A 21,698-nucleotide genomic window follows, 5' to 3' on the forward strand; every position below is an offset into this window, starting at 1 on the left:
CGGATAAGCAGCAATACATACATAATAAGAAGGGCCGTAAGCTCCCATTTATGTCTCCCCTCTCTCCCCGCCCCCTCCTGCTTTGCTTCCCCTCATTGCCTTCCCCCTCTCCCTCCATCACCAGCTCACGATAGCCGCGCCCCAGCCCTCGCTCCTGTGCAACGCTGCCCACTGCCTGCGGTGGTTTGCCTCGCCTCCCTCAATACCTACCGCCTCTTTTCTCTCCTACGCCAAACGGCCATACATTGCCCTGGCGGCGACGAAAGGGTGACTCTCGAGGTTCGTTCGTACCGGCATGTCTCGCGTCAATTAGCTGCTGACTCCTAGATGCAGCGACCCTAGCTTGCCCATCCCGTCTCAGCATTCAACGCCGCCCGAGCCCATGACGCTGGCAAGTCGTCGTCGGTGACATCGATCCTTCGCCCAGCCCGCACCCGAGCCAGCCGGATCCGCCCTGCCCTGCGCCGACAGCAACTACCACCACCACAACCACTACCACCATAACCCATCCCTGCTGCCCCCGTTGGCTGGTTGGCGCCCGCTGTAACCCCAGCCCAAACAGGACAGGACAGGACGGGCAGCCAGCGCAGAGCCAGACAGACCCAAAGCTCCAGGGGAGCAAAAGTATTGATTAGTGGAGGTGGTCCACATTTTCGGGACACCCCCCTCCGTCATCGCCCAGGCCATCGCCATCATCGACGACACGCCGCAGAATCGCTGCAAGGGGTCGCCGTTAAGTACCGGCGCGCGAGCACCCGTGGTCTGCCATTTACAGTACCACCGCAACGGCTCGCAGTGCAGCGCCCGCACAGAAGCAGCCGGCGCACATCCACGAATCGCCTTGTCCGCCTAACCTCCATCAGCCCTCGTCGTCGCTTTCATCATCATGCCGTCCACCGCCGACATCCTCGCCTCAGCCTTTGGCCTGCCCCGCTCCCGCTCCCGGGGCAGCGGCAGCAGCAGGGGCAGCAGCCCGGCCAGGCCCCGTCGTCATAGTGGCGACGTGCCTCGCAGCAACGCCCCCGCGGGCCTCAACCTCAACACCAAGGACGTCGCCCCAGCCCCGGCCAAGGCCACTTACACCGATGGCTCGCTCGCTTCGTCGCCCACGGCCAACACTCCGACGCCCTCGAGCCCCGCGACTCCCTCCTCGCCCAGCATCCCTGTGCAGCATCTTACCCGCCGTCACAAGACCACCTCGGACGCCAGTCATCGTCGCAGCGGCAGCGCCTTTGGCAGCAGTAGGACCGCCCTCGGCCCGCCTCCCAAGATGAATGACAGTGGCGTCGAGCTTCCCCAGGGCTCCCGCAGGGCCTCTCCGCGCACCAGCATGGATCTGCCGCGCGCCAGCACGGACAAGTCGCTTCTCTCGCTCGACAGCGGCCGCTCCAGCATGAGCGCCGACTGGCCGACGCACCCCTACGAGCTCAATACCATCGCCGAGCTCGACCGCTTGCCCCAAGGCACCGAGGTCAACTTCCGCGCTCGCATCGCCACCCAGCGCCAGCTGTCCAAGGCACTCGATTTCCTCCTCTTCCGCGACCAAACGCACTCTGTCCAAGGCGTGCTTTCCCGGGAGCACGTGGACATGGTCAAGTGGGTGCAAAAGCTGGCTCCAGAGTCTCTTGTTCAGGTCAATGGCATCCTGAAGACGCCACCGGAGCCCATTCGCTCTGCCACCCACTCCGGAGTCGAAGTCAGCATCCAGTCTATCCACCTCGTCGGCGCCGCGTACAATGCGCCCTTCACCAACTACAAGCCCCCGGAGTCTCTGCGCAATCGCATGAACTCGCGCATCCTCGACCTGCGCCACCCTTCGAACCAGGCCCTGTTCCGCATTCGCTCCGTCGTAGCCCGCACATTCCGCGATGTGCTTGAGAAGGAGGGCTTCGTCGAGATCAACACCCCGAAGCTCCAGCCTGCCGCGACCGAGAGTGGCGCCGCCGTCTTCAAGGTCAACTATTTTGGTCGCAATGCCTTCCTCGCCCAGAGCCCCCAGCTGGCCAAGCAAATGTCCATTTCAGCCGACTTTGGTCGCGTCTTCGAAGTTGGGCCCGTCTTCCGCGCCGAAAATTCCAACACGCATCGCCACTTGACCGAATACACGGGCCTCGATATTGAGATGGCTATTGAGCACGATTACCACGAAGTCATTTACGTCCTCGACGACTTCCTCAAGTCTGTCTTCAAGAACGTCTACGCCATGCCCGAGGTCAAGGAGGTGCAGAAGCGCTGGCCGAGCGGCGAGTTCAAGTATCTCGACGAGACCCTCGTCCTCGACTTCCGCGAGGGCATTCGCATGCTGCGCGAGGATGGGCGCGATGTCGAAGAGGAGGATCTCTCCACCCCTGATGAGATGCGCCTCGGCCAGCTCGTCCGGGAAAAATACAACACCGATTACTATATCCTCGACAAGTTCCCCGCCAGCGCTCGCCCCTTTTACACTCACAAGGACCCCGAAGACCCCAACTGGACACGCTCCTTCGACATCTTCATCCGCGGTCAGGAGATTTGCTCCGGTGGCCAGCGCATCAACGACCCCCACGAGCTGCGCCAAAACATGCTCGACGCCGGCATGTCCGAGGAGGGCATGGAGGACTACATGGCCGCCTTCGATCTGGGCGCGCCCCCGCACGCCGGTGCCGGCTTAGGCCTGGAACGAATCGTTGCGTGGATGCTCGAGCTCGGCGATGTGCGATACGCCTCGCTCTTCCACCGAGATCCCAAGTCGCTTCCTGAGCGATCTCCTGGCCTGGCTCATCCTGAGGCGGACACCACCAAGCCCCAGGCTGCCGGTGCCCCCCCGCCGATCGAGAAGCTCATTGCCAACTATGGCGATGCCTCCAACACATCTTGGTTGGACGAGCGCTTCGAGATTTGGCGCCACCCCACGGGCGCCGCCGTCGGCTTCGTCAGGCAAGAGAAGTTTGCCATGGTCACTGGCGACCCCTTGTGCGACCGGTCGCAATACAAGGACGTGTGCTCCGCTTTCGTCAAGTTTGTCCTCACCGAGCTGCGCCTCACGCCCGTTTGGATGCTTGTTTCGTACGAGGTCCAGAAGATTCTCGCACAGCAGTTGGGCTGGCGCACGTTGTCCTGCACCGAGGAGCAACGCGTCGACACCAACAAGCATCACAACACGACGGGTGGCCCGAAGGCCAGGCGCGTCGAGCGCGAGGGAGTCAAGGTGCACGAGGTCAAGGGCGACGACGACTTCATCAGCCGCGCCAACCCGGCCATTGAGGAATGGAAGGCGAGCCGCAAGGGCAAGCAGATTCACTTGACCGAGGTGAGGCCCTGGGTCGACATGGAGCACCGACGGTACTTTGCTGCCGAAAAGGATGGCAAGGTACAGGCCCTCGTGGTGCTGGCCAAGCTGTCTGCCAAGCACGGCTGGCAGGTCAAATGGGCGCTCGACTTCCCCGGCTCCGTCAACGGCGCCATCGAGGTGCTCATCGAGTACACGCTCTCGAGCGTGACGGGCCAGGTGACGTTTGGTGTCGGTGTTTCAGAGAAGCTGACCCCCGGAGAGCATCTCCACGGCATCCGCGCCCGCTTCCTGGCGACAACGTACAACTCGATTGTCGAGAGCCTGGGCTTGCGCCGCAAGGCCGGTTTCCGCAGCAAATTCGGCGCCCTCGGCGAGGAAGTCTACATTTGCTACCCGAAGCACGGCGTCGGCCTACGCGACCTGAACCAAATCATCAAGTTCTTCCAGGACTGATGGGGCCTGTGGTGTTTTGTCTTGTTGTCTTTTGGCCTTTGGACCACAGGGTCACGGTACGGAACGGACTGTCTGTCTGCGAGGGCCTTGCCTACGACGGCGTCCAAAAGCGTTGCGGAGAGAGTCACGCGAGCCTCGCACGTGGTGAGGGCCGGGTGTGAAAAGAGACGTGATAGGGCGGGCGGTACGCGGCGAAGGGGCTGGTTATGGTCACTGGCGGCGGGTGGATGTGGGGGGGGCTCTTTGGCTTGGTCTCCCCTTTTTGCAGCTTATACGGTTCACTAGATACCTCCACGGGCGGTCTTTGGGTTTCTTGACATTTTTGTAGGGAGAATGATTGGACGTCAATGCATATGAAAGTAGTATTCCCACTTCCTTTTTGCGTCACCTCTGGGACCTCGGCCCCCTTTTTGTCCTCGTGAAGCAGTGATACCACAACGACTCCGCGGGTATAATGGACGCTGGAACAAGGCGCACGCCCACGCTCTTTGAACATTAGTAAATCGATCGAGCAGTTCTCGTGCAAAAAGATTTGTCTAAAAGGGAACCAAGTTGGTTGGCTCTTGGCATAGTTACGGGACGCGTTGCGTTGCGTTTCGCCCACGTGGGTTGGGGGCGGGGGGGAATGACGGGATGTCGGGATGGATGGATGGATGGATGGATGGATGACATGGACACGGTAGAGTCGTCGTCGCCCGCGTCATCTCTCTCTTACGGCGGCAAGAAGGGGGGAGAGGGAGAGGGGACGACGACTACGACGACGACGGCCACGGCCACGACGACGGCGGAGGGGCTGGCTGGCTGGCTGTATCTTTGGTAGGTACATAAGGTAACCAACTTCGTACACTGACTGACTGACGTCAATGATACCGAAGAGAGGCGGGGGAGGGGAGGACAATTAAAACGAACGAAACCCTGCCATGCTTCTGGCCCAAAAAGGTGGCAGGGCGCCGCCCTGAGACAAGACTGGGAAGACAACATGACAAGGTCACATCCGATGGAAGATAATAATAGCTGGTGCGTTGTCCTTTGGCGGCATTCCGAATCACGACGTGCGACTGTGGCCGTATACAGACACGCCCCCCCCGTCTTCTCCCTTCTCCACCTCTTCGGCCCCTGGCCGTTGGGCAACGATAGCTTCCTTGGCAGCCATCTGATCGACGTCAAGGCGGAGGAAGTCGTCCGGGCCCTGGAACCATTCCAGTTCAGTCGCAGTCACTTTCGCAACCTCATGTCGCCGTCTTGGTGACGCACCTAGCCCTCAAGCCCTCTTCACATCGAGATGCGAGTACCTAGTAGTACAAGTACAAGAATTCCTGTGTCCAACCCACTAGCGCCAAACAACCTCGGCCTCTCAAGGACCTGCCCAACCCGTAGCCAAATTTACAGAGTCGTCTCTCATCAAACGCCAACGATTCAGTCAAAGACGTCGGTGACGTATCGCTCGTTGCGCTGCTGCTCAAACCAGGATTTGGCCTTCTCCTCGGTAACTTCCTTGGAGCTGCCGCTCTCCTGCACCATGTCGATGCAGACCGCTTCGACTGCCTTGCCTACATCGCGGCTGCCACACACGTATATCTTGGCCCCGCGATCCCACAATTTGTAGACCTCGGCCCGATCGTGCGACAGGCGATGCTGCACGTACTGGCAGCCAAAAGACTTCTCCGGGGCACGCGAGTACGCCCGCCTTACCTCGACTGCGCCGAGCTCCTCCCATCGAGCAAGTTCGTCCGCGTACAGGTCGTCCTTGTCAGGATATCGGCACCCGAAGAACAGGAGGGCCGGGGCCACCTTGCGTCCGGCACCGATCATGGCGGCCCGCTCTTGCATGAACCCTCGGAAGGGCGCCATGCCGGACCCGGCTGCAACACACACGATAGGCGTGTTTTCGGCATCGCTTGGTAGGTGGAACGACTTGGACGGTCGGACTGCGACGTGGAGACGCTCTCCTGGCATGAGACAGGCCAGGAAGTTGGTGGCTACTCCAACGTGTGACCCTTGGCCGGATAATGCCGGTTGCTCCAGAACGGAGTACGTGAGCGTCACCTTGGAGGGATCGGCTAGCGGCGACGAGGAAATAGAGCTGTAATCAAAAGGGTCAGCCGACAGACATCAACGATGTAAGATCAGAACCATCGTACTATTGACGAACACGCATTGGCGGGAGCATGCTCAGATAAGAGCCAAACGGTAAGGCGATAGTGGAGAACTGTTCCAGCAGATCAAGGATCGATATACGCTTGACGGTAATATTCTCATGATAGTCCTCGCCGGCCAAGTTTTGTAGCTTCTGAACGACGGCCTGATCTTGTGTCGCATCTGCCAGCGCTTGAATGTTCTACGCTTGCTGTTAGCCGAGTGCGCTTTGAGCTTGTATGCTCTGGACGTCTCGCTTACTCTTTTTGTTGCCGGCTGGCTCAACTCAACATACGCGCTAAGCACGTCAGCCGCAGAGATGACAGTGTCCGTTGGCAAAGTCGTTGGTCGGTCCGAGCTGATCTTGAGCGAGGCGTCCCAAGACAGCTTGAACCGCCGGAAGACACGAGAGACGGTCTTCTGTGGGTTGAATGGCAACACTGCCAGGTAGTCGCCTGCCCTGTATGTCATCCCAGTGGGAAGCTGGATCTCGATGTGCTTCTTCACGGAGCCAGTGTCCGCTAAAGTCTTGCTCGAGACCACAAGCGCCTCCTCGACATCCTGGCGCAGCGTCGACTTGCGAGGAAGCGAAACTTCCACGTTGAGGCCATCGCCATCCCCATCACCGCTGTCTTCGGTGCCGTATAACTCTTGCAGGGCTGGCCACAGCGACTCGTCCTCCCAAGTTTCAAAGTCGCTAAACATGTCTCGCTCTGCAGCATCCGTGGTGGCCAAGGGCACAATGCGCTTGCCGCCGAGCTCGTCGAGCTTCGAATCCACGAGCTTGGGAATCCGGTGAAACGTCTGGACCCAGTCGCGGTGGCCGCAGCCAAAGACGGCGTACGATACGTTCTCCATCTCCTTGCCCTTAAGGCTTTCCATCCAGGCAACAAACAGCGCCGCATTCGACGGGGGCTGGCCCTCATACGATGCTGTAATGATAACGACGGGACGATCCTTTGGAATTTTCTGGTTGGCATCGTCAAGAGGTGCGACCGTCGAAGCCCTGAAACCATGCCGAGGCGCATCCGCTGCGATTCTCTGGGCCAGAGCCTCGCAAGTTCCGCTGTTGGAGCCGTAAAAGACGGCCAGCGGCTTGCCAGCCGAGGCCGAGATATTGGAAGACGCCTTCCTTGACATGGCGTGGTAGTGCTCCGAAGAAAGCTTGCCGGCAAGATGTTGCTCCAGCTCCGTGGGTGTCATGCCGTGCCTGAGGCTCGCTTTCATATAAAAGTCCTTGGGTTTGATGGTCATCGTCTCCTGGATTTGGAGGTTGTAGTTTGGGTCGTCCAAGGTGAAGTTGAAGTTCTGGAAGAGCATTGCCATCGCGAGCATGGCCTCTTGCCATGCGAACGGTCGTCCAATACAACCCCGCTTGCCGTTCCCAAAGGGCTTCCAGCAGTTGGGGAACTCTTTGTTTAGCTGGGCGAAACTGTCATCCGACATGCGCTCCGGCCTGAACTCGCGGGCATCCTCGCCGTACACCACCGGGTCTAGATGAGCTCGAGCAAGAAGCGCTGTAATGGATTCACCCTTGCGCACCAAGTACTTGCCCGCGAGCAAAGTGTCTTGATAGGGCTCAACGGTGAAGCCCGGGATGGTCGAGCTGATTCGCAGGGTCTCCCTAAGAACCTAAAGCCTTTTGTCAGTTCCTATGTTTTAGTCAAGGGCATAGTTGATTAGAGCACTCACAGCCGCAATATACGGAAGCTTTGTGACATGGTCGACCGTCACCTTTCCCCGGCCAATAACCTCATCCACCTCTTGCTGCACCTTGCGGTAGGCGCTCGGGTTCTTGAGAAGATAGTAGAATGCAAACGACATCATACCTGACGTCGTCTCGTGGCCAGCGATGAGGAATGTGATGAGCTGGTCAGTGATGTTTGCATCACTCAGTTTCTCGCCCGTCTTTGGGTCGGCGCCGTTAAGCATAGCGTTGAGGAGATCCTTCCTGTCGGTGGGGTTCTTCTTGCGCGCCTCGACGACCTCGTCGGCGGTCTGTCTCATTACCGCAATGTCGTTGTAGAACTTTTCGTTGGCGGCGCGGTAGAGGAAGTTGGGCGCAAACGAAGGACGCTTGCTGCGACGACTGCTTTCGGTCAAGAAATCCCCCATGGCCTTGATGAACGGGTGCATCTCTTCATGGTAGTACGAGTTGAAGCGAAAGTCCATGGCACACAGCGCTAATGTGTCGAGCGCCATGCGCGTAAAGTCGTCGGACACGGCAATGGGGGCTTGAGGGCCGTGGCGTGCAAACTTCATGGCAAGCTGCGTTGCAATGTCATGCATTTCGTCGAACATGCCACGGATGGACAAGGGTCCAAATGCAGGAATGAGAATGCGATGAGCTTTATCCCAGTTGGGCTCATCATCGTACGCCTGTCAACCTGTGAGTAAGGCTTGTGGCGAAATAGGGACGCGAGCAGACGTCAACTAACAGTGAAAAGACCATCGTGGACACCTTCACGAACAATCTGTATTGGGTGAATGTCAGTCGATTTGCGGTGGGGTTTCCAGTACACCGATGGGACGCACCCTGAGCGCGGATCCCAGAGACTTGTGGAATCGCTTCTCATCGCAAAGCTCGTTGACGAGCTCATTGGTGCTAGCAAAAACGACGGGCCTCGTGCCAAGGTAGAGTCGGAAGATGTCCCCTGCACGTTTCGACTGTCAGATGGTCTATGCGACAACGGAAGGCATCAATCATGTTGAGTCTTGGTCTGACCATATGTATCTGCGAGCCGCAGGAGATCCTTGAGTGGGCTCGTAGTAAACTCAGCCAGGTTGCCAATCAAGGGCAAACCCGGGGGCTCGGGGATGGGGACTGCCTCGGCCATGGCCACCGCTTAGAGTATATCGAATGCTCGGGATTGAGGGAGCCTGACAAGTCAGCGATGGTCGAGTAACTTGTAGTCAAGAGACCGCCGGGAAAAGAGCGTTGACTTGGCAGGGCAGTGCAGGACGGCTCAGAAACGCTGGGGCTGCCGAGCTTGAGGGGTAGGGTAGGTTCTCATGAGAGGACGATCGCAAGATGTGGGGTGCGCTGGCGCCGAGATGTGTCTCTGCAGGTGGGTTTCTGGAAGAGGCATGTAAGGAGGCGAGCATGTGGGCTGGTTTCTGTTGATTGTGCAATTCCGCTAGACACGGCAGGGCAGCGACACGAGACGCCCAAGGCAAAAGCTCGTACAGCAGTGGCTGGCTGTGAATCAGGGTTCAGGAGGCACCTACTGAGCTTGACGCCAGAGGCGACGTCGTCGAAGCGGACTGGCCAGGACACAGGGATGACTCGCGGGTCGAGGCAACGTCGTGTCGTCGCAAAAGGATAGGATGCAGATGCTACTCGGCACGGCTCGCCGTGATTGCCCATGGGGAGGGGTCGCCATCGATTTAAATACGACGCAGTACGTGCGTGCTGGACGCAAATCTGGGCACGGCCGACCTCATTCATCGGACACGCCAGTCGATTCGGGCAGTGAGCAGCAGCGGGCCGGCCGCCTTTCGCGACGACGGAGTCAGGGGCAGGCCGGTTCCCCCGGTGCTGGTGCCAATCCGTCCGCGCGCGCAAAGGCTCGCTGGTGCGGTGGGCTTTCATGGCGGCCACTGGCGTCGAGCGACGGCGGTGTTTGACCATGTGGCACCCATCTGCCAAGCTCAAGCCGGCCGTGTGGGTGCGGTGCGGCGTTCCTCGGGTGTGTCTAGGCTCAAATCGCAGCGACAGCCGCCTTGATGGGGCGGGCGTGTGTGTGTGTGTCCGAGTGTAGTATCTCCTCCTCCTCCGCCTGGTCCGGGGGGGGGGACGCCGTGGGCGGATTTGGCTGCTCGCGCAATGCCGTTCCAAGCAAAGTGCCAAGCTCTCGCTCACGCGGGACAAACCACCACCTTGTCGGACATGGTCGTACGTAGTAGTTTGGCGCCACGGCATCTGGAGCCGAGCAGTCGTCAGGTTACCAGGGACGTGGCACGTTGGCGCATGCAGGCAGGGTGCGCTTGGCGGGCTGGAAGGATTCGTGAGTGGGACGTGGCTTGCGACGGCGCCGGCACAACTCTGTTGGGGGCTGCTGCTTTGATGCAGTCCGAGGCGTTCGGCTGCAGGCATTCTGCAGGCATTCTGGAGGATGGAGGGATGCATGCATGCACGCACGCACGCAGTGGACGGATGCATTGCATGGCATGGCCACGGGCAACGCGCGCCAATGGGCAGGAGCGAGGATCGTCATGACCCTGTATGACCAGGGCTTTCGGAAGTTTTTCTCGAGGCAGGTGCAAGAGGCCCGTCCAGCAGCCATTGCAGGCTGGCTTGGCTGGCTCTCCTCCGTCCGTTCCTTCCTTGCCTTGGCAATTATCGCAGGATCGTGCAGGTGCAGATCAGGATAGGCCAAGACACCTGCCACGCTTTGCATTTCTGTCCTGGGCATGGAGGGCCCTCACATCCAAGATGGCGCACCTTCATACTTGCCTGCGAAGCAAGGACAGGTATTGGCACCGCGGGACCCGTACCTACGAAGCATTAGGTAGTCCGTACCTGTAGGTATGCAGCTAAATATTCACGTCGACGATTGGAACCAGGAAGGGAACAAAGCTGGCGACGTGCCCAACGCCAAGCGATGACAATAGATTCAGATCTTACAGCCCCTTCTCTCAGCATCCTATGTATATTGGGCGCTAGAGTTCGGCTGTCAGACTTCAGCTTCAGGCACCATGGAACGGGTGGCGTGCAGGTTGCGGGATTGACTGGCACCACCAACCCCGACGCCGCCGCGGGTCCGTCTGTCTCGTGGGCCCGCCGCCCGTCTCTGGGACCGACATCGTCATCCCGTCTGCGATGACAAGTCACCGTACCCTGCGATGGCCTACCTAGGCGTGTGCTTGCCTGACGGGCCTGCCGATGCAAGACTTGTGCCGAAGAATATGCATGTAGGTACTTAGTATGACTGTGCTAGTTCGTACTACTAATATCGTGTTTAAGGCTCAACAACAACCCAGCTGGAGCCGCTGAGGATCCTCCATTGCTCGCTAACAGGGAACCGTGCGTGGCCCGCGACAGCAGGGGTCGGGGAATAACGCAGGCGACAATCGCCCCGCGTCCGCCAGCGATGAAACCCCCTTAACGATAGTGGAGGCCCCGGGGGATGGATGCAGGTGGATACCTTAGTAGCAGAACGCAATCCAGTTCTTCACGACCGCTGGGTGTGGCCCACACCCGCACTGCTGGGTCCGGGGACTGCCAAAAACGCCGTCCCCCCAAGGGCCGCCACATAAGCCCGGGGCCAACTCCATTTATTACGGCGCCTCCCATTTTGCCTCGGTCGGTGTCACCGGCGTCCCCGCCCGGCATCCAGCGCCGCCGCCGCCGCCGCCGTTGCTGCCGCAGACGATGACACTGACGACGGCGACGTCACGTCGGGGCCCACGTTTCACAAAGCGACAGCGAAGCAAATTTAATGAAAGAGGGGGGGGGGGGGGCCACGAAACTTCACGGCCGGCGCGACGGTCTCTTCGTGTGGGGGGGTGCAAGTTCAACGCAGGCGGCCAGGAGATCGGCATTGGTGTAACTAACCGACGACGCGCGAGACCACGAAGAGCCTTTCCGGGAGTATCCAGACTCAATTGAACGCGCCCTCCTAGCGACACACGTAGCCGGAGCGGTCCGATCCTGCAGCCTGCCGAGCCTACGAAATATGCTCGTCTCCCAAAGAGGCGAATGGCACTGGCGGTTGCAATCTCGGCCCCGTCGGCCTCTCGTTGTTTCTTCCTTCTTCTATCCGACGACTTGTGGGCTGTTGCTCACGGTTGCCCGGCGCCTTGCCTTGGTGTTCTCCAAACGACACGCCTTCCCTACATGCATCCCACTTGGCCCGCTCTAAAGTTCGCTTCATCCCGGCTTGAAGATCAACTTTTCATAGCGACGATGGCAGGTGGTAGCCCACGCCATGCAGTTCCTCGTAGTCGTTAATCATTCTCCCGTCATGAATCATGGCTGCCCTCGCACCTCACAGCCTGACCTTGAGAGCATCCTGTGCTGCCTTACCCCGTGTCCTGTTAACACATTCCCCTGCCAAGCTTCTGCGTGCCGGGCCATTGGAACGGGGACCTTCTTCCATGCATACGGCCAGCACGTGCACCGCGCGACACACATCATCTATCGTCCCCATGCGTCTCTCACAGCCCTTGGCAGCGCATCTTGAACGTCTTCCCATAGTCGCAGCCAAAAATCGCCCCGTGGCTAACGAGCGAGGCTGTCCTCCTACTGTCGCCTGTCGTCCCGCGACGAACCCTGATTCGAGCCGCCGGAACTAGAGAAACGATCACGTAGCCAACTGATTGGTCCCTGTCCACCAGACCGGCCATTCACGCGATCGCCTTGTCCGCGCCTGCTGCTCTCCGACGGACTTCGTTGCCTCATTCGAGAGCCGTAATCGGCCATCGCTCCTTGTCTTGGACTGGACGGCGACAAGGAGGTCCGTCTTTGCAACCTGGACGTGTCAAAGATGGTCTGTGAGGGGGTGCCACGTCCGCGTGCTCGATCGCGCTCTTGTTGTATCGTTGTCACAGCCCGGAAGGCCTCGTTGAGCTGACTAGAGCGCCGGCCGGGAATGGCTCGTGGGTGTGTCGGCTCCGACGTCCTTGTTGACTCCTCGTTGGCCCGCCCAGCGCCAGAGCTGTAGTTTCCACCGAAATGTCCGCTGAAACTTGTTCGAAAACGTCTCGGTCCTTCGTTCGTCGCATTGGCGGTGTAGTCGACCGATGAGGGGTTGTAAGGGGCAGGGCCAGATCTCAAGCCCGATGCATTTGGCGCCGAGGCGTTGTCAGATTGGCCTGTGCTACCGGCATCGTTCGGGCCATTGCGCTTCTCGATAGGCGTTCTGCAAATTGGACAAGTGTTGTGTTCCTTCAGCCATAGTACGACACAGTCCTCGTGAAACCAATGCTTGCAGGGTAGGAACACTGCCATGTCTCCGATCTTGAGCTCGTCGATACAAATCGTACACTCGGTCTTAGTCTCTCCCTTGAGCATCTCGCGATCGACAGGGCGCCGGTCGAGAGACCGAAGGGCCTGGTCGGAAGCTGGAGGTGCCGCATTAGATTGTGGGTTGGCCTCCATGAGCTGTGTTATGATTCTGTCGAGAGCCTCCTGAGAGTAAACGGCGTCGCCAGCCATGGCGTTGGCAGGGCTGAACAGACTCAAAATGTCATGCAGACTGCGGGCAAAGGTTTGAACTTGAGGTCCCATGTCGTCAGGATTTGTTGGGCCCGCATTGCCATGACCTACGGGAGGCGGGCCCATGTCTCGAAGGACATCAGAAAATATTCTGATGAGCAGTGGTCAGCCTGTTCCACAAGCGGAAAATTTGGGGGAGGTGCTGTCTTACGATTGGAACGGGTCAGCAGGGGCATGGCCCGTGTTGTTCGCATGGCCCATGTTGTGTCTGACAGGGCCAGAGTAAATGGTGACGGAGGCGGTTCCTCTGCCAAAAGGTCCGGTCGTAAAGGTAGCACGATGAACTGTTGGCAAAGGGGTGGCAGTGCTACCAGGGTTGCGAGTAGGGGTTTCGCGACTGTCCATCGGCCGAGGTTGGCCAAAGGTCTCGAGCATTTCATAGAACCGATTCAGGACGGGGGCAATTCCGGGTTCATGATGATTATCGTGGCCATCGCCGGCACGTACGCTGCGGCGGTGAACAAATCCATGTGGCCCGAGGTGCTCTTCTATATCGGCCTCTTCGGGGTCTGAATCGTCCTCGTAGTGGCGCAGACCGAGCAGTCCTGACGACGGTGCGTTCAACGAGTCATCGTCGACCTCGCGGGGGTCATTATCGGCTTCGACCTAGACAAGATGCGTCAGTACAGCCTGGGAAGACACAATGAACACGAGTTGCATGAGGAGACGTACGATCTCTGTTATGTCACTCCCACAGTCTGGGCACTCGAGACCATGCTCGTCGCGATGCCATTCGTGGGTGCAGGCATGACAGTAGACAACCTCGCGACCAGAGGTGGCGTCTAGGTGACCATCCTCCTGGTCGTGGGAGGCCATCTGGGCCTGGCTGTGTTGATATGCCGTCAAGGCACCAAGTCCGAGGCCAACAGCGAGGCTGGCAAGTCGAAACGCGCGAGACGCCAGAGTGAAGGCCGGGTGTGTTAAAGAGGTGTCGAATGGGAAGACAGGGGGTCGGAGAGGCGGGCAACGAAAGCGCGACCAAAAAGGTTTGTCCCAAACAACGTCGATCAAGCAACAACAAAGGCCAAGGGAAGAATCCGAGGTTGGGAGCGCAGCTCACACTATTGGAGGGGGCATCAAAGATGCTAGCCTCGTAGGCTGAAGGCGGGGTGGCAACAGCGCGAACCGCACAGGTAGGGAACCAACTTCGCTGATGCTTCTGAGATATGTCAGCTGCAGGCCTCTAGTTTGCATCATCAGCTGCAAGCCTCGTGTAGACGTTGGAAATGGAGAACAAAAGGCAACAGTGCTCCGAAGTGATCCGTGCCTTGACGTGAATATGGACGAGGCACGATGGCACGGTAGGCTAGGTATACATACCAAGTACCGAAATGGCCGCCGTTTGGGGCCTGAGACCTCCGGTCAGGTGCTTGCTCGTATGACTCGCTAAGAAAGATGCCGGAGCAAAGAATGCCGTCCTAGGGGGGCCGTTCCGACTCGTCGCGTTGGAGCACCGGGCGGGCGGGCGCGAGGACGAGGCGATGAAAAGGACAGTGAGGAGAGGCCAGCGACATGTGGAAGGGCCGCGAAGGTCGACGAAGCGCAAGCCGAGATTCAGGCTGAGGCGACGGCCGATGGGGGAGGGTCGGAGCGGATTGGATGACGTTTGTCAGCCGCCGCAAATCAGAGTGCGAGACCCTGGCCTGCCTGTTAATTCAGTGATTCGTTGGCGGGCAGGCTCTCAGTCCAGGCAGCCCGGCGCTGGTCGGCCCCAGCAAGGGGTCGGTCGGGTACAGGTACGGTACGTAGTCGGGTGGTAGAAGAGTGGGGTGGAGGGACGTAGTGAATGGATGGATGGATGTCTACCTTATCAACGACGGCATGCGGAAGCTGTGGGGCCGTTGTTGTCGGCATCCACATGGCAACCTCAGGTTCCGTGGAGCAAATTGTAGGAGCGACTCTGCCCGTCAACGGACTTCCGGGACGGACGGCCATGGTGTTGCGCGTTCAATACCCCAGCAGTGAAGCAAGTCGTGCGGTTCAGTGTTCGCGCGCCACCACTGCGCAAAGTAAGGTACTTATCGCGCCGTTCATCGTCGACCGCCCCAACTGGCAACATCTACCTATCCCGCGCGACGTACAGACTACTGTACCTCAGTACTTGATGTACGGGATACCGTACGGACGGGTTAGCTGGCACCTTCCCAGGCGCTGGAGGGTAGTACGTGCCGTCGGCCCCAGTAGAGCGCGCATCACCGTCGACATGGCTGGACTTCGAACCCCCGTCCCAGCACCGCCAATGACAGCATCTCAGGCCTTGATACCTTGTAATAAGAGACACCCTCCACGACTTCAACCGAAGCCTGGCCTGGACCCGACGCGTAAGCCACGGCTGCCGTTCCATGTCCGCTACCGGGAGTCATTCATGCACAAACGCACACACACACACACGCACACGCACACACACGGCGCGCTGCACTCATGAAGCACACATGCTCGAGCGACTGAGTCGACATGCGTCTTCCATGTCACACAGCGCGTGACGACGTAGTAAGCAGGGTCGGCGTGGCACTCCTCTTCCCAGCGTCTCGACACATGGCCGCTCCCGAGTAGCTATCAAGGAAACACTGACACGACAAGCACCAACGAGACACTCGCAACTCGGCAGTCGTGCGCAGGGCACGCACCAACATTGCCAGGGCCACCATAAAACGCACCGAGGAGCCACGTCGTCGTCGCATCACATGTTGGCGCCATGTGCCAGCAATTTGGGCAGTGTTAACTTGTGGTGACTGAACGCAGTCTCGTCGCTCGGCAAAGCGGAAGATCGGGCAATGCACAAAGCACGTCGAAAATCTCGTAGGTGGTCGTCGATGATGGTGTTTGATATCAAAGTAATTTGTACACGGGTGTTTCTCCGACTCGTCTATGAATCACTCCTTGGCCGCCTTGGATGCATTCGCCTTCAACCGGTCCTCCTTGTCCCACTCAATCAGCTGCTTAGACCAGCTGCGATCCACGTCGTCAGTAACGGCATCGAAGCCAGGGACGTCGCGTCTGCCGCTCGGGCCAGCGCCGGGTAGAATTGACGTACTATCTGCTCGGGTGCCATTCCCAGGACTCGGGCTTGCGCGCCCACGTTTCCCGCTCGGCACTGAACCTCCAGGTAACGGCTACCACGCCGACGAGGACGGCACCGGCGATGAGCGTGTTGGCCCTCCAGTTAGCGGGCTGCGCGTACCAGCCACCGGCCGGCGACCACACGTGCTTGGGATACCTGAGATGCAGGGACGTCATGTCAGAGAGGACTGCGCGGGTTCGATTGAGATAGGTCGAGATCGGTGCTGCGGATTGTCTCAATGTTCGGGGGGGACGGGGTCCCGCGTTGCGGTGCAGCGGTACGAGGAGGCTAGACTTACGGGATTTTTCCACCACCGCCCTGTGCGCGGGTTAGCTAGGCGTGCGGTCGCATGTGTGCGATGCTAGTCGGGGAGGCACTCACCATGTTGATTGACTTGTCGATGGGTGCGTGAGGGAGATGCTGGGTGCGCAATTGCGTCTGGCCGAATGCAATCCGCGAACCAAGGCGTGGTCGGTCATGGGCATTCGGAGGCTTGCGTGTGGACGGGCCACAGTCTCCACGCGGGCCGAGGATATTCCGCCTGTCGCCCCTACCTAGGCGCCGGCAGTAGAGCCAGTGAGCAATGGAGCCTCTCTGGTAGTTCCTCAGGCGGCCAGCGCTCACACGACTCTGGCGCAGGGGACGCAGAACTTTTTTCCGCGACTTTGGGAGAGCAGCACGTTGCACCTCGACGAATCACTCCCGCAAACCAAGTTAATTCCTCCCCCCAATCCCTCCGCCCACGCGAATCCCCTCGAGCACGGCACGGCACTGCCACTCCTACGCGAGGCGTGCGACCCGGGGCCAATTTGCCCTCTTTCACTCTTGGCCTCATGAAGAGGTTACGGGCGGCACGATGGAGCGGGCAATTGCTCCAAGCTCGCGCTGGAGCTTGCCCGGCCGCCGCCTCTAGACGACAGCCCTTTTTCATCCACGCCCTCCGCTGCCAGTCCTCATCTGCCGCCGCCGCCTCGGAGCATCACGCGCCCACACTCGAGGCCGAGGAGGAGGCCAGGATACCGCTGCCCTCGCCGCCGCACCACCGGGCCGCCGACTCGGCCAAGCTCGCCGCCATGCACGCCCGCCTGTCGCTCTCCAAGAAGATTCCCCTCGAGACGCTCGCCCGCTGCCTCGTCACCCCGTCCGCCGACTCCAGTCCGGGCTTCAACAACTCGAGCCTCGCCTTCCTCGGCAGCACGCTCGTCAACTACCACGTGCTCGAATACCTCGTCTGCAAGTGGCCGCGTCTGCCCATGGCCATTCTGTACGAGGCCCTGCGCGCCTACGCCGGCCCCGAGTCGCTGCAGCAAGTCGCCCGGCGATGGGGCGTCGAGGCGGCCGCCGCGCCCGGCGAGGAGGTCGACCCGGGCCTGCTACAATGGACGCCGCATCACGCCGCCACAGACCAGCCCACGCTCCACGCCCGATGGGGCTACGTGCGGTCTGAGGCGCAGAGGAATGCCGAGTACCGCCGCGGCATCAGCAGCCGGGTCGTCCTCGACGACGACTTCGGCGATGCCCTGGCCAAGCCCGTAAAGGAGGGAGAGGGCGCCGCGGAGGGCAGCGAGCACCTGCAGGATGAGGCCTTTGCCTCGTTCGTCCGCTCCGTCGTCGGGTCGATATACGCCCACTGCGGCCGCGAAGCCGCCAAGGCGTTTGTGACATCACACATCCTATCTCGGCAGATTGACCCGTCGGTGCTCTTCGAGTTCAAGCTGCCGACGCGCGAGCTCGCCATGCTGTGCGCCCGCGAGGGCTTCGAGGCGCCGCTGGCCCGGCTGGAGAGCGAGACGGGCCGGCTGTCGCGGACGCCCGTCTATGTGGTCGGCATCTACAGCGGCAAGGAGAAGCTGGGAGAGGGCGCCGGGCCGAGCCTCGACATCGCGAGGCGGAAGGCGTCGATGAACGCCCTCAAGGCTTGGTACCTGTACAGCCCCGGGAACAAGGTGCGGGTGCCGAGCGACACGATGGAGGAGGGCGCGCAGCCGTGGAAGGCGCCGCACATCGACATCGGAGAGATCATCTAAACGTTTCGAGACGTCACGGCGGACGGGCGGCGGGACTGGCGTACGAGGTACAGTGATGATGGTGCTGGGTGGACTGGAAGCGGGTTTGGATCATACGACCCATCATCGGCGTATGTACATTAACAACACTCTGTAAAACAAAACAAATCAAGGCTCATTGCGGCACGGGCAGACCAAAAGCCAACATGGCTACGTAGTTGGCTTTTCACTGTATTTGCATTAAAATGTCTAGGGCAGATGGCCTCCAATATCCAAACGTCTAGTGACACGATTTCAGCTGAACTGGTCCCCGTGGCCCATGAGAGCCCTCCGCGCATTCTTCCGCAGCTTCGTCTCCTGCACCTCCTTCTCGGCCTTTTCGCGGAGCTGCTTCTTACGCTCGTAGACGGCGCGAACGGTCGATCGGATCTGCTGCTTGCCCTCTTCGTAGTTGGCGCGCGCGAGCCGCACGACGCTGTCGATTTGCTCCGGGGTGTAGACGAAGTTCCAGGTGCTGAGGAACTCGGACGTGCCGGGGGAAATGTCGGGGACCCTGTCGTTGGAGAGGAAGGGGAGGTAGACGACGGCGATGCCGGCGTCGGGCCGCATGAGGTTGAAGGTATTGGCCTCGGAGATCTTCTTAGACGGGGGTGGCGGCTCCGACGTGCGTTCTTGCGTGGTCCCGACCCAGACAGTGCAGTAGCCCAGATCGCCGGCCTCCTCGTCTCCCGGCTCAAACTTGGCTTCTTCGTCCTTGCCGGAGAGGTCCTTGGCCTTGTCTCCTGCCTGCTCGCGGAGAGCCGTCTGGTCTGCCTTTGCATCCCGCACTCTCTGCTCCGCTTCGCGCATCGAGTCTGCCTCGGCGCCGGCGAGCTCTCTTGTCGTCTGCTTGACGGACTCGCCGGGTTTGGGCCACCCGATGCCGACTGGCCACCCCTTGATGCCTCGCTGGCGGGCGTACCCGTCCGCCACCGAGAGCCAGTTGTCCGACTTGATGTCGGCCGAGGCATCAAACGCAATGAGGACGTCGACGTCGCGACCAGGGCGCAAGAGTGGGTAAATGGGTAAGTTGTTGGACATGCCGGCATCCATCAGTTGAATATACTCTTGCTGGTAGATGCTCTGAGGCGTTGTCTTGGCCAGCTTCCCGTACATGTTGTAGGCAAAATTCGGGATGCTGGCGGGGTCGATTGGATGCACCTTGACCAGGTCGTCGTCCCTCCCGGACACGAGGTCGTCGACGGTGCTGAAGCCGGTCAGGCTCTGCACCAGCGGCCTGATCTCCTTGTAGTAATGGCTCAACGTGGCACAAAAGGCGCTGCCAAAGATGCCCATGAGGAGTGGAACGCGAATTTCGGGCAGGTGGAAACTGTCTTCAGGAGGCACGTCACTGCCGTCTCTGAATCTCCTCCCCATGGCCCAGGTCGGGATGCCAGCCCCGAATTCCTCGCAAAAGAATTCGTAGGGCGTTATTTCGAACCATTGAAACCACGCTTCCTGCTTTGCCTGTTCCTTTGCTGCCTCGGAGGGGCTTGCCGTGGCGTCTTCACTGACTTGGGGAATCTCGTGTCGGACTGCCGTGTAAATCGGCAAGGGCCGTTGGCCCAGCTTGACGTAGTCGCGTTGGTTCGACAGCTTGAAATCCCGATCGTTGACACCCAACTCGCCTTTGGGCACAAGATATCGTGCACCAAGCAAAAGGCCATATATGTCCACCAGACCAAAGTCGGCCTTGGAGTCGCCCTTGAGCTTCTCCACCAGACCGCTCAGCAGGTACTTGCTCGTGGGCAGAGATATGAGCGAATGAAAGGCCACCGGCGGGTAAGCAATATGTGTCGACGCGCGTGCCTTGAGATGCTCCAGCAGGGCTCCAATGCTGCCGGTGAAGGATGAAAGGTACAGGGTTTGCAGCCAGCAGGAGCCACTCACACCGGCCGTGTAAGTGACGCAGTCGAACAGTCCATCCTCCTCTGTTGCCAGGAGCGAACCCGTGCCGGCGATGAGGGCACGGAGGCCACCGCCCGAGCCGCACATGGCAATGGTGGGAACATCATCAGGGTGCACATCCTCCTCCCCAAGGCCGAGATATTTCGCCAGGGCCACTCGGGCCACCTTTCGTCTGCGGGACAGGTACTCCTTTTCCTCGTCGCACAGGTCGGATGACACTCGAACGCGGGCAGAGTACCGTATCTCGGGGTTGGCGAGAGGGTCGTGTGCCTCTTGCCATATCTCGTCGGCCAGGGAGCCCGGTGACATGGACAGCTCACGCTGGAGCTTTCTCATGTAGCCCGGCAGCAGCTTGGACCACTCGGGAAGTATGAAGCCGACAAGCCGGTCCGACCACTCGGTCCACTCGAGATCAGACATGAGAGAGATGGACTCGAAGCGGCGAGCAAAGTTGGTCCACGCGGACTGGTCGTCCTGTTGGTCGTCGGCATTGTCCTGCTCGGCCACGTGGTCCAGGTCATCTTCCAGATCGGCGTGCGCATCACGCCCACCATGACGCCGTCCTCTGGGCGTGGAGGACAGCTCAGCGAAATCATCTGAGGGGTAGAGCCACCATACGAAGAGGCCGCTGGTAATGATGGCGGCGGGCAGGGTGGCACCGATGCGGTCTTGCAGTCGCGGGCTCGTAGCCTTTGTGAAGAAGCCACGGCGCAACGGCCTCGGGAGCGGCGAGCCGGGGCGTGCAACGGCCTTGGGCGCGCGGCGTAGAGTCGCCAACAAGGGGCCGGTAAGACGATCGATGCGTCTCATGGTCGCGGCCACCGGGCAAGGTAACAACAGGTAACTCGATAGCTGGGCCGGCTCGGTCAGGTACGGGGACCCATTCGCGGTTGATGCATGGCCAGCGCTAAGCAGTGAGAGCGGAGTGACGTCAATGAAGGGCAATTGCGTCTGCCGCTGCCACGGCCGGCTGAGGTCGCGTGTCGGTGACGAGGCGCACAGCACAGCTCGCAGAAACCCAATGGCCTGGAGAAAGAAGAGGGCGGTCCGTTTTTCACATGCCGGAAGTCGGTGGTGAGGCGGAACTTTAATAAGGTTGAGAGATGCGGCGGCAGCTTCAGGCTTAGCTCGGCCATGATCAGGGCAGGGCAGGGCAGGGCAGGGCCAGCTGGCTGGCTGCTTATGTCATTTGTTTCCCATTGCTCTGCATCGAGCTGCACTGGAAGCGTTTTTGACTTTTTTTTTAGGATCGGCGATGCGATTGCGTCCCTGCTGATTCCGTCACTGTGGCCGGACTTGCTGAATTGACATAAAAATAAATAACCGATTGCTACTATGCGCAGCTTCTTGGTTCCTTTGCACTGCTTTATAACCTATCTGTACAATCTACCGAGCATGCCCAGCAGCGGCAGTGCAGTGCCCTATAAAGGTAGATAGATCGCCGAGCGCCGCTCGTCTTGGCTTCGATCGAGTTGGAGGTGAGTGAGACAGAGGAACGGGCCATCGCTGCGCTTTCCATTGGCCCCAGGCAGTGGGCGAGTCTCCGCCGCAGAGTTCCTGCATGCGGTGGTTTCTCTCGTGGTGGAACCGGGGCTGAGAGAGCCT

At 59.9% G+C, this 21,698-nt stretch overlaps 6 protein-coding genes across 8 annotated transcripts; 2 read left to right on the forward strand and 4 right to left on the reverse strand.

The window, feature by feature from the left end:
* Positions 1 to 90: 90 nt before the first annotated feature.
* On the forward strand, positions 91 to 3,948 carry DPS1 (Aspartate--tRNA ligase). Its single transcript, XM_047989515.1, has one exon. It carries the CDS (start codon positions 887 to 889, stop codon positions 3,722 to 3,724), a length of 2,838 nt encoding a protein of 945 aa, XP_047845517.1. The 5' UTR covers positions 91 to 886; the 3' UTR covers positions 3,725 to 3,948.
* Positions 3,949 to 4,803: 855 nt separating this feature from the next.
* On the reverse strand, positions 4,804 to 9,541 carry JDV02_007964 (uncharacterized protein). Of its 3 annotated transcripts, XM_047989517.1 has the most exons (8): positions 9,089 to 9,541; positions 8,586 to 8,936; positions 8,396 to 8,514; positions 8,299 to 8,334; positions 7,553 to 8,239; positions 6,122 to 7,492; positions 5,866 to 6,062; positions 4,804 to 5,807 (listed from the first exon to the last, which is right to left on the reverse strand). In XM_047989517.1, the coding sequence occupies exons 2-8, from the start codon at positions 8,695 to 8,697 to the stop codon at positions 5,141 to 5,143; spliced, it is 3,189 nt and encodes a 1,062-aa protein (XP_047845519.1). In that variant the 5' UTR covers positions 8,698 to 8,936; positions 9,089 to 9,541; the 3' UTR covers positions 4,804 to 5,140. The 3 variants fall into 3 exon arrangements, with proteins under 3 accessions (XP_047845519.1, XP_047845520.1, XP_047845518.1); XM_047989518.1 differs by having other exon boundaries at positions 4,804 to 6,062; positions 8,586 to 9,541; XM_047989516.1 differs by having other exon boundaries at positions 8,396 to 9,541.
* Positions 9,542 to 11,328: 1,787 nt separating this feature from the next.
* Positions 11,329 to 14,835, reverse strand: JDV02_007965 (RING-type E3 ubiquitin transferase). The gene is made up of 4 exons (XM_047989519.1): positions 14,400 to 14,835; positions 13,752 to 14,262; positions 13,231 to 13,685; positions 11,329 to 13,170 (listed from the first exon to the last, which is right to left on the reverse strand). The coding sequence occupies exons 2-4, from the start codon at positions 13,893 to 13,895 to the stop codon at positions 12,105 to 12,107; spliced, it is 1,665 nt and encodes a 554-aa protein (XP_047845521.1). The 5' UTR covers positions 13,896 to 14,262; positions 14,400 to 14,835; the 3' UTR covers positions 11,329 to 12,104.
* Positions 14,836 to 15,874: 1,039 nt separating this feature from the next.
* JDV02_007966 (uncharacterized protein) lies at positions 15,875 to 16,619 on the reverse strand (the record flags this gene model as incomplete). Its single annotated transcript, XM_047989520.1, has 3 exons — positions 15,875 to 16,028; positions 16,114 to 16,458; positions 16,522 to 16,619. 3 exons carry the CDS (start codon positions 16,617 to 16,619, stop codon positions 15,953 to 15,955), a joined length of 519 nt encoding a protein of 172 aa, XP_047845522.1. The 3' UTR covers positions 15,875 to 15,952.
* Positions 16,620 to 16,754: 135 nt separating this feature from the next.
* On the forward strand, positions 16,755 to 18,413 carry mrpl3 (54S ribosomal protein L3 mitochondrial). Its single transcript, XM_047989521.1, has one exon. It carries the CDS (start codon positions 16,974 to 16,976, stop codon positions 18,165 to 18,167), a length of 1,194 nt encoding a protein of 397 aa, XP_047845523.1. The 5' UTR covers positions 16,755 to 16,973; the 3' UTR covers positions 18,168 to 18,413.
* JDV02_007968 (Phospholipase A(2)) lies at positions 17,903 to 21,173 on the reverse strand. The gene has a single exon (XM_047989522.1). It carries the CDS (start codon positions 20,901 to 20,903, stop codon positions 18,441 to 18,443), a length of 2,463 nt encoding a protein of 820 aa, XP_047845524.1. The 5' UTR covers positions 20,904 to 21,173; the 3' UTR covers positions 17,903 to 18,440.
* Positions 21,174 to 21,698: the final 525 nt, after the last annotated feature.

Source organism: Purpureocillium takamizusanense, chromosome 7, assembly GCF_022605165.1.
Source record: "Purpureocillium takamizusanense chromosome 7, complete sequence".
Taxonomy (NCBI): domain Eukaryota; kingdom Fungi; phylum Ascomycota; class Sordariomycetes; order Hypocreales; family Ophiocordycipitaceae; genus Purpureocillium; species Purpureocillium takamizusanense.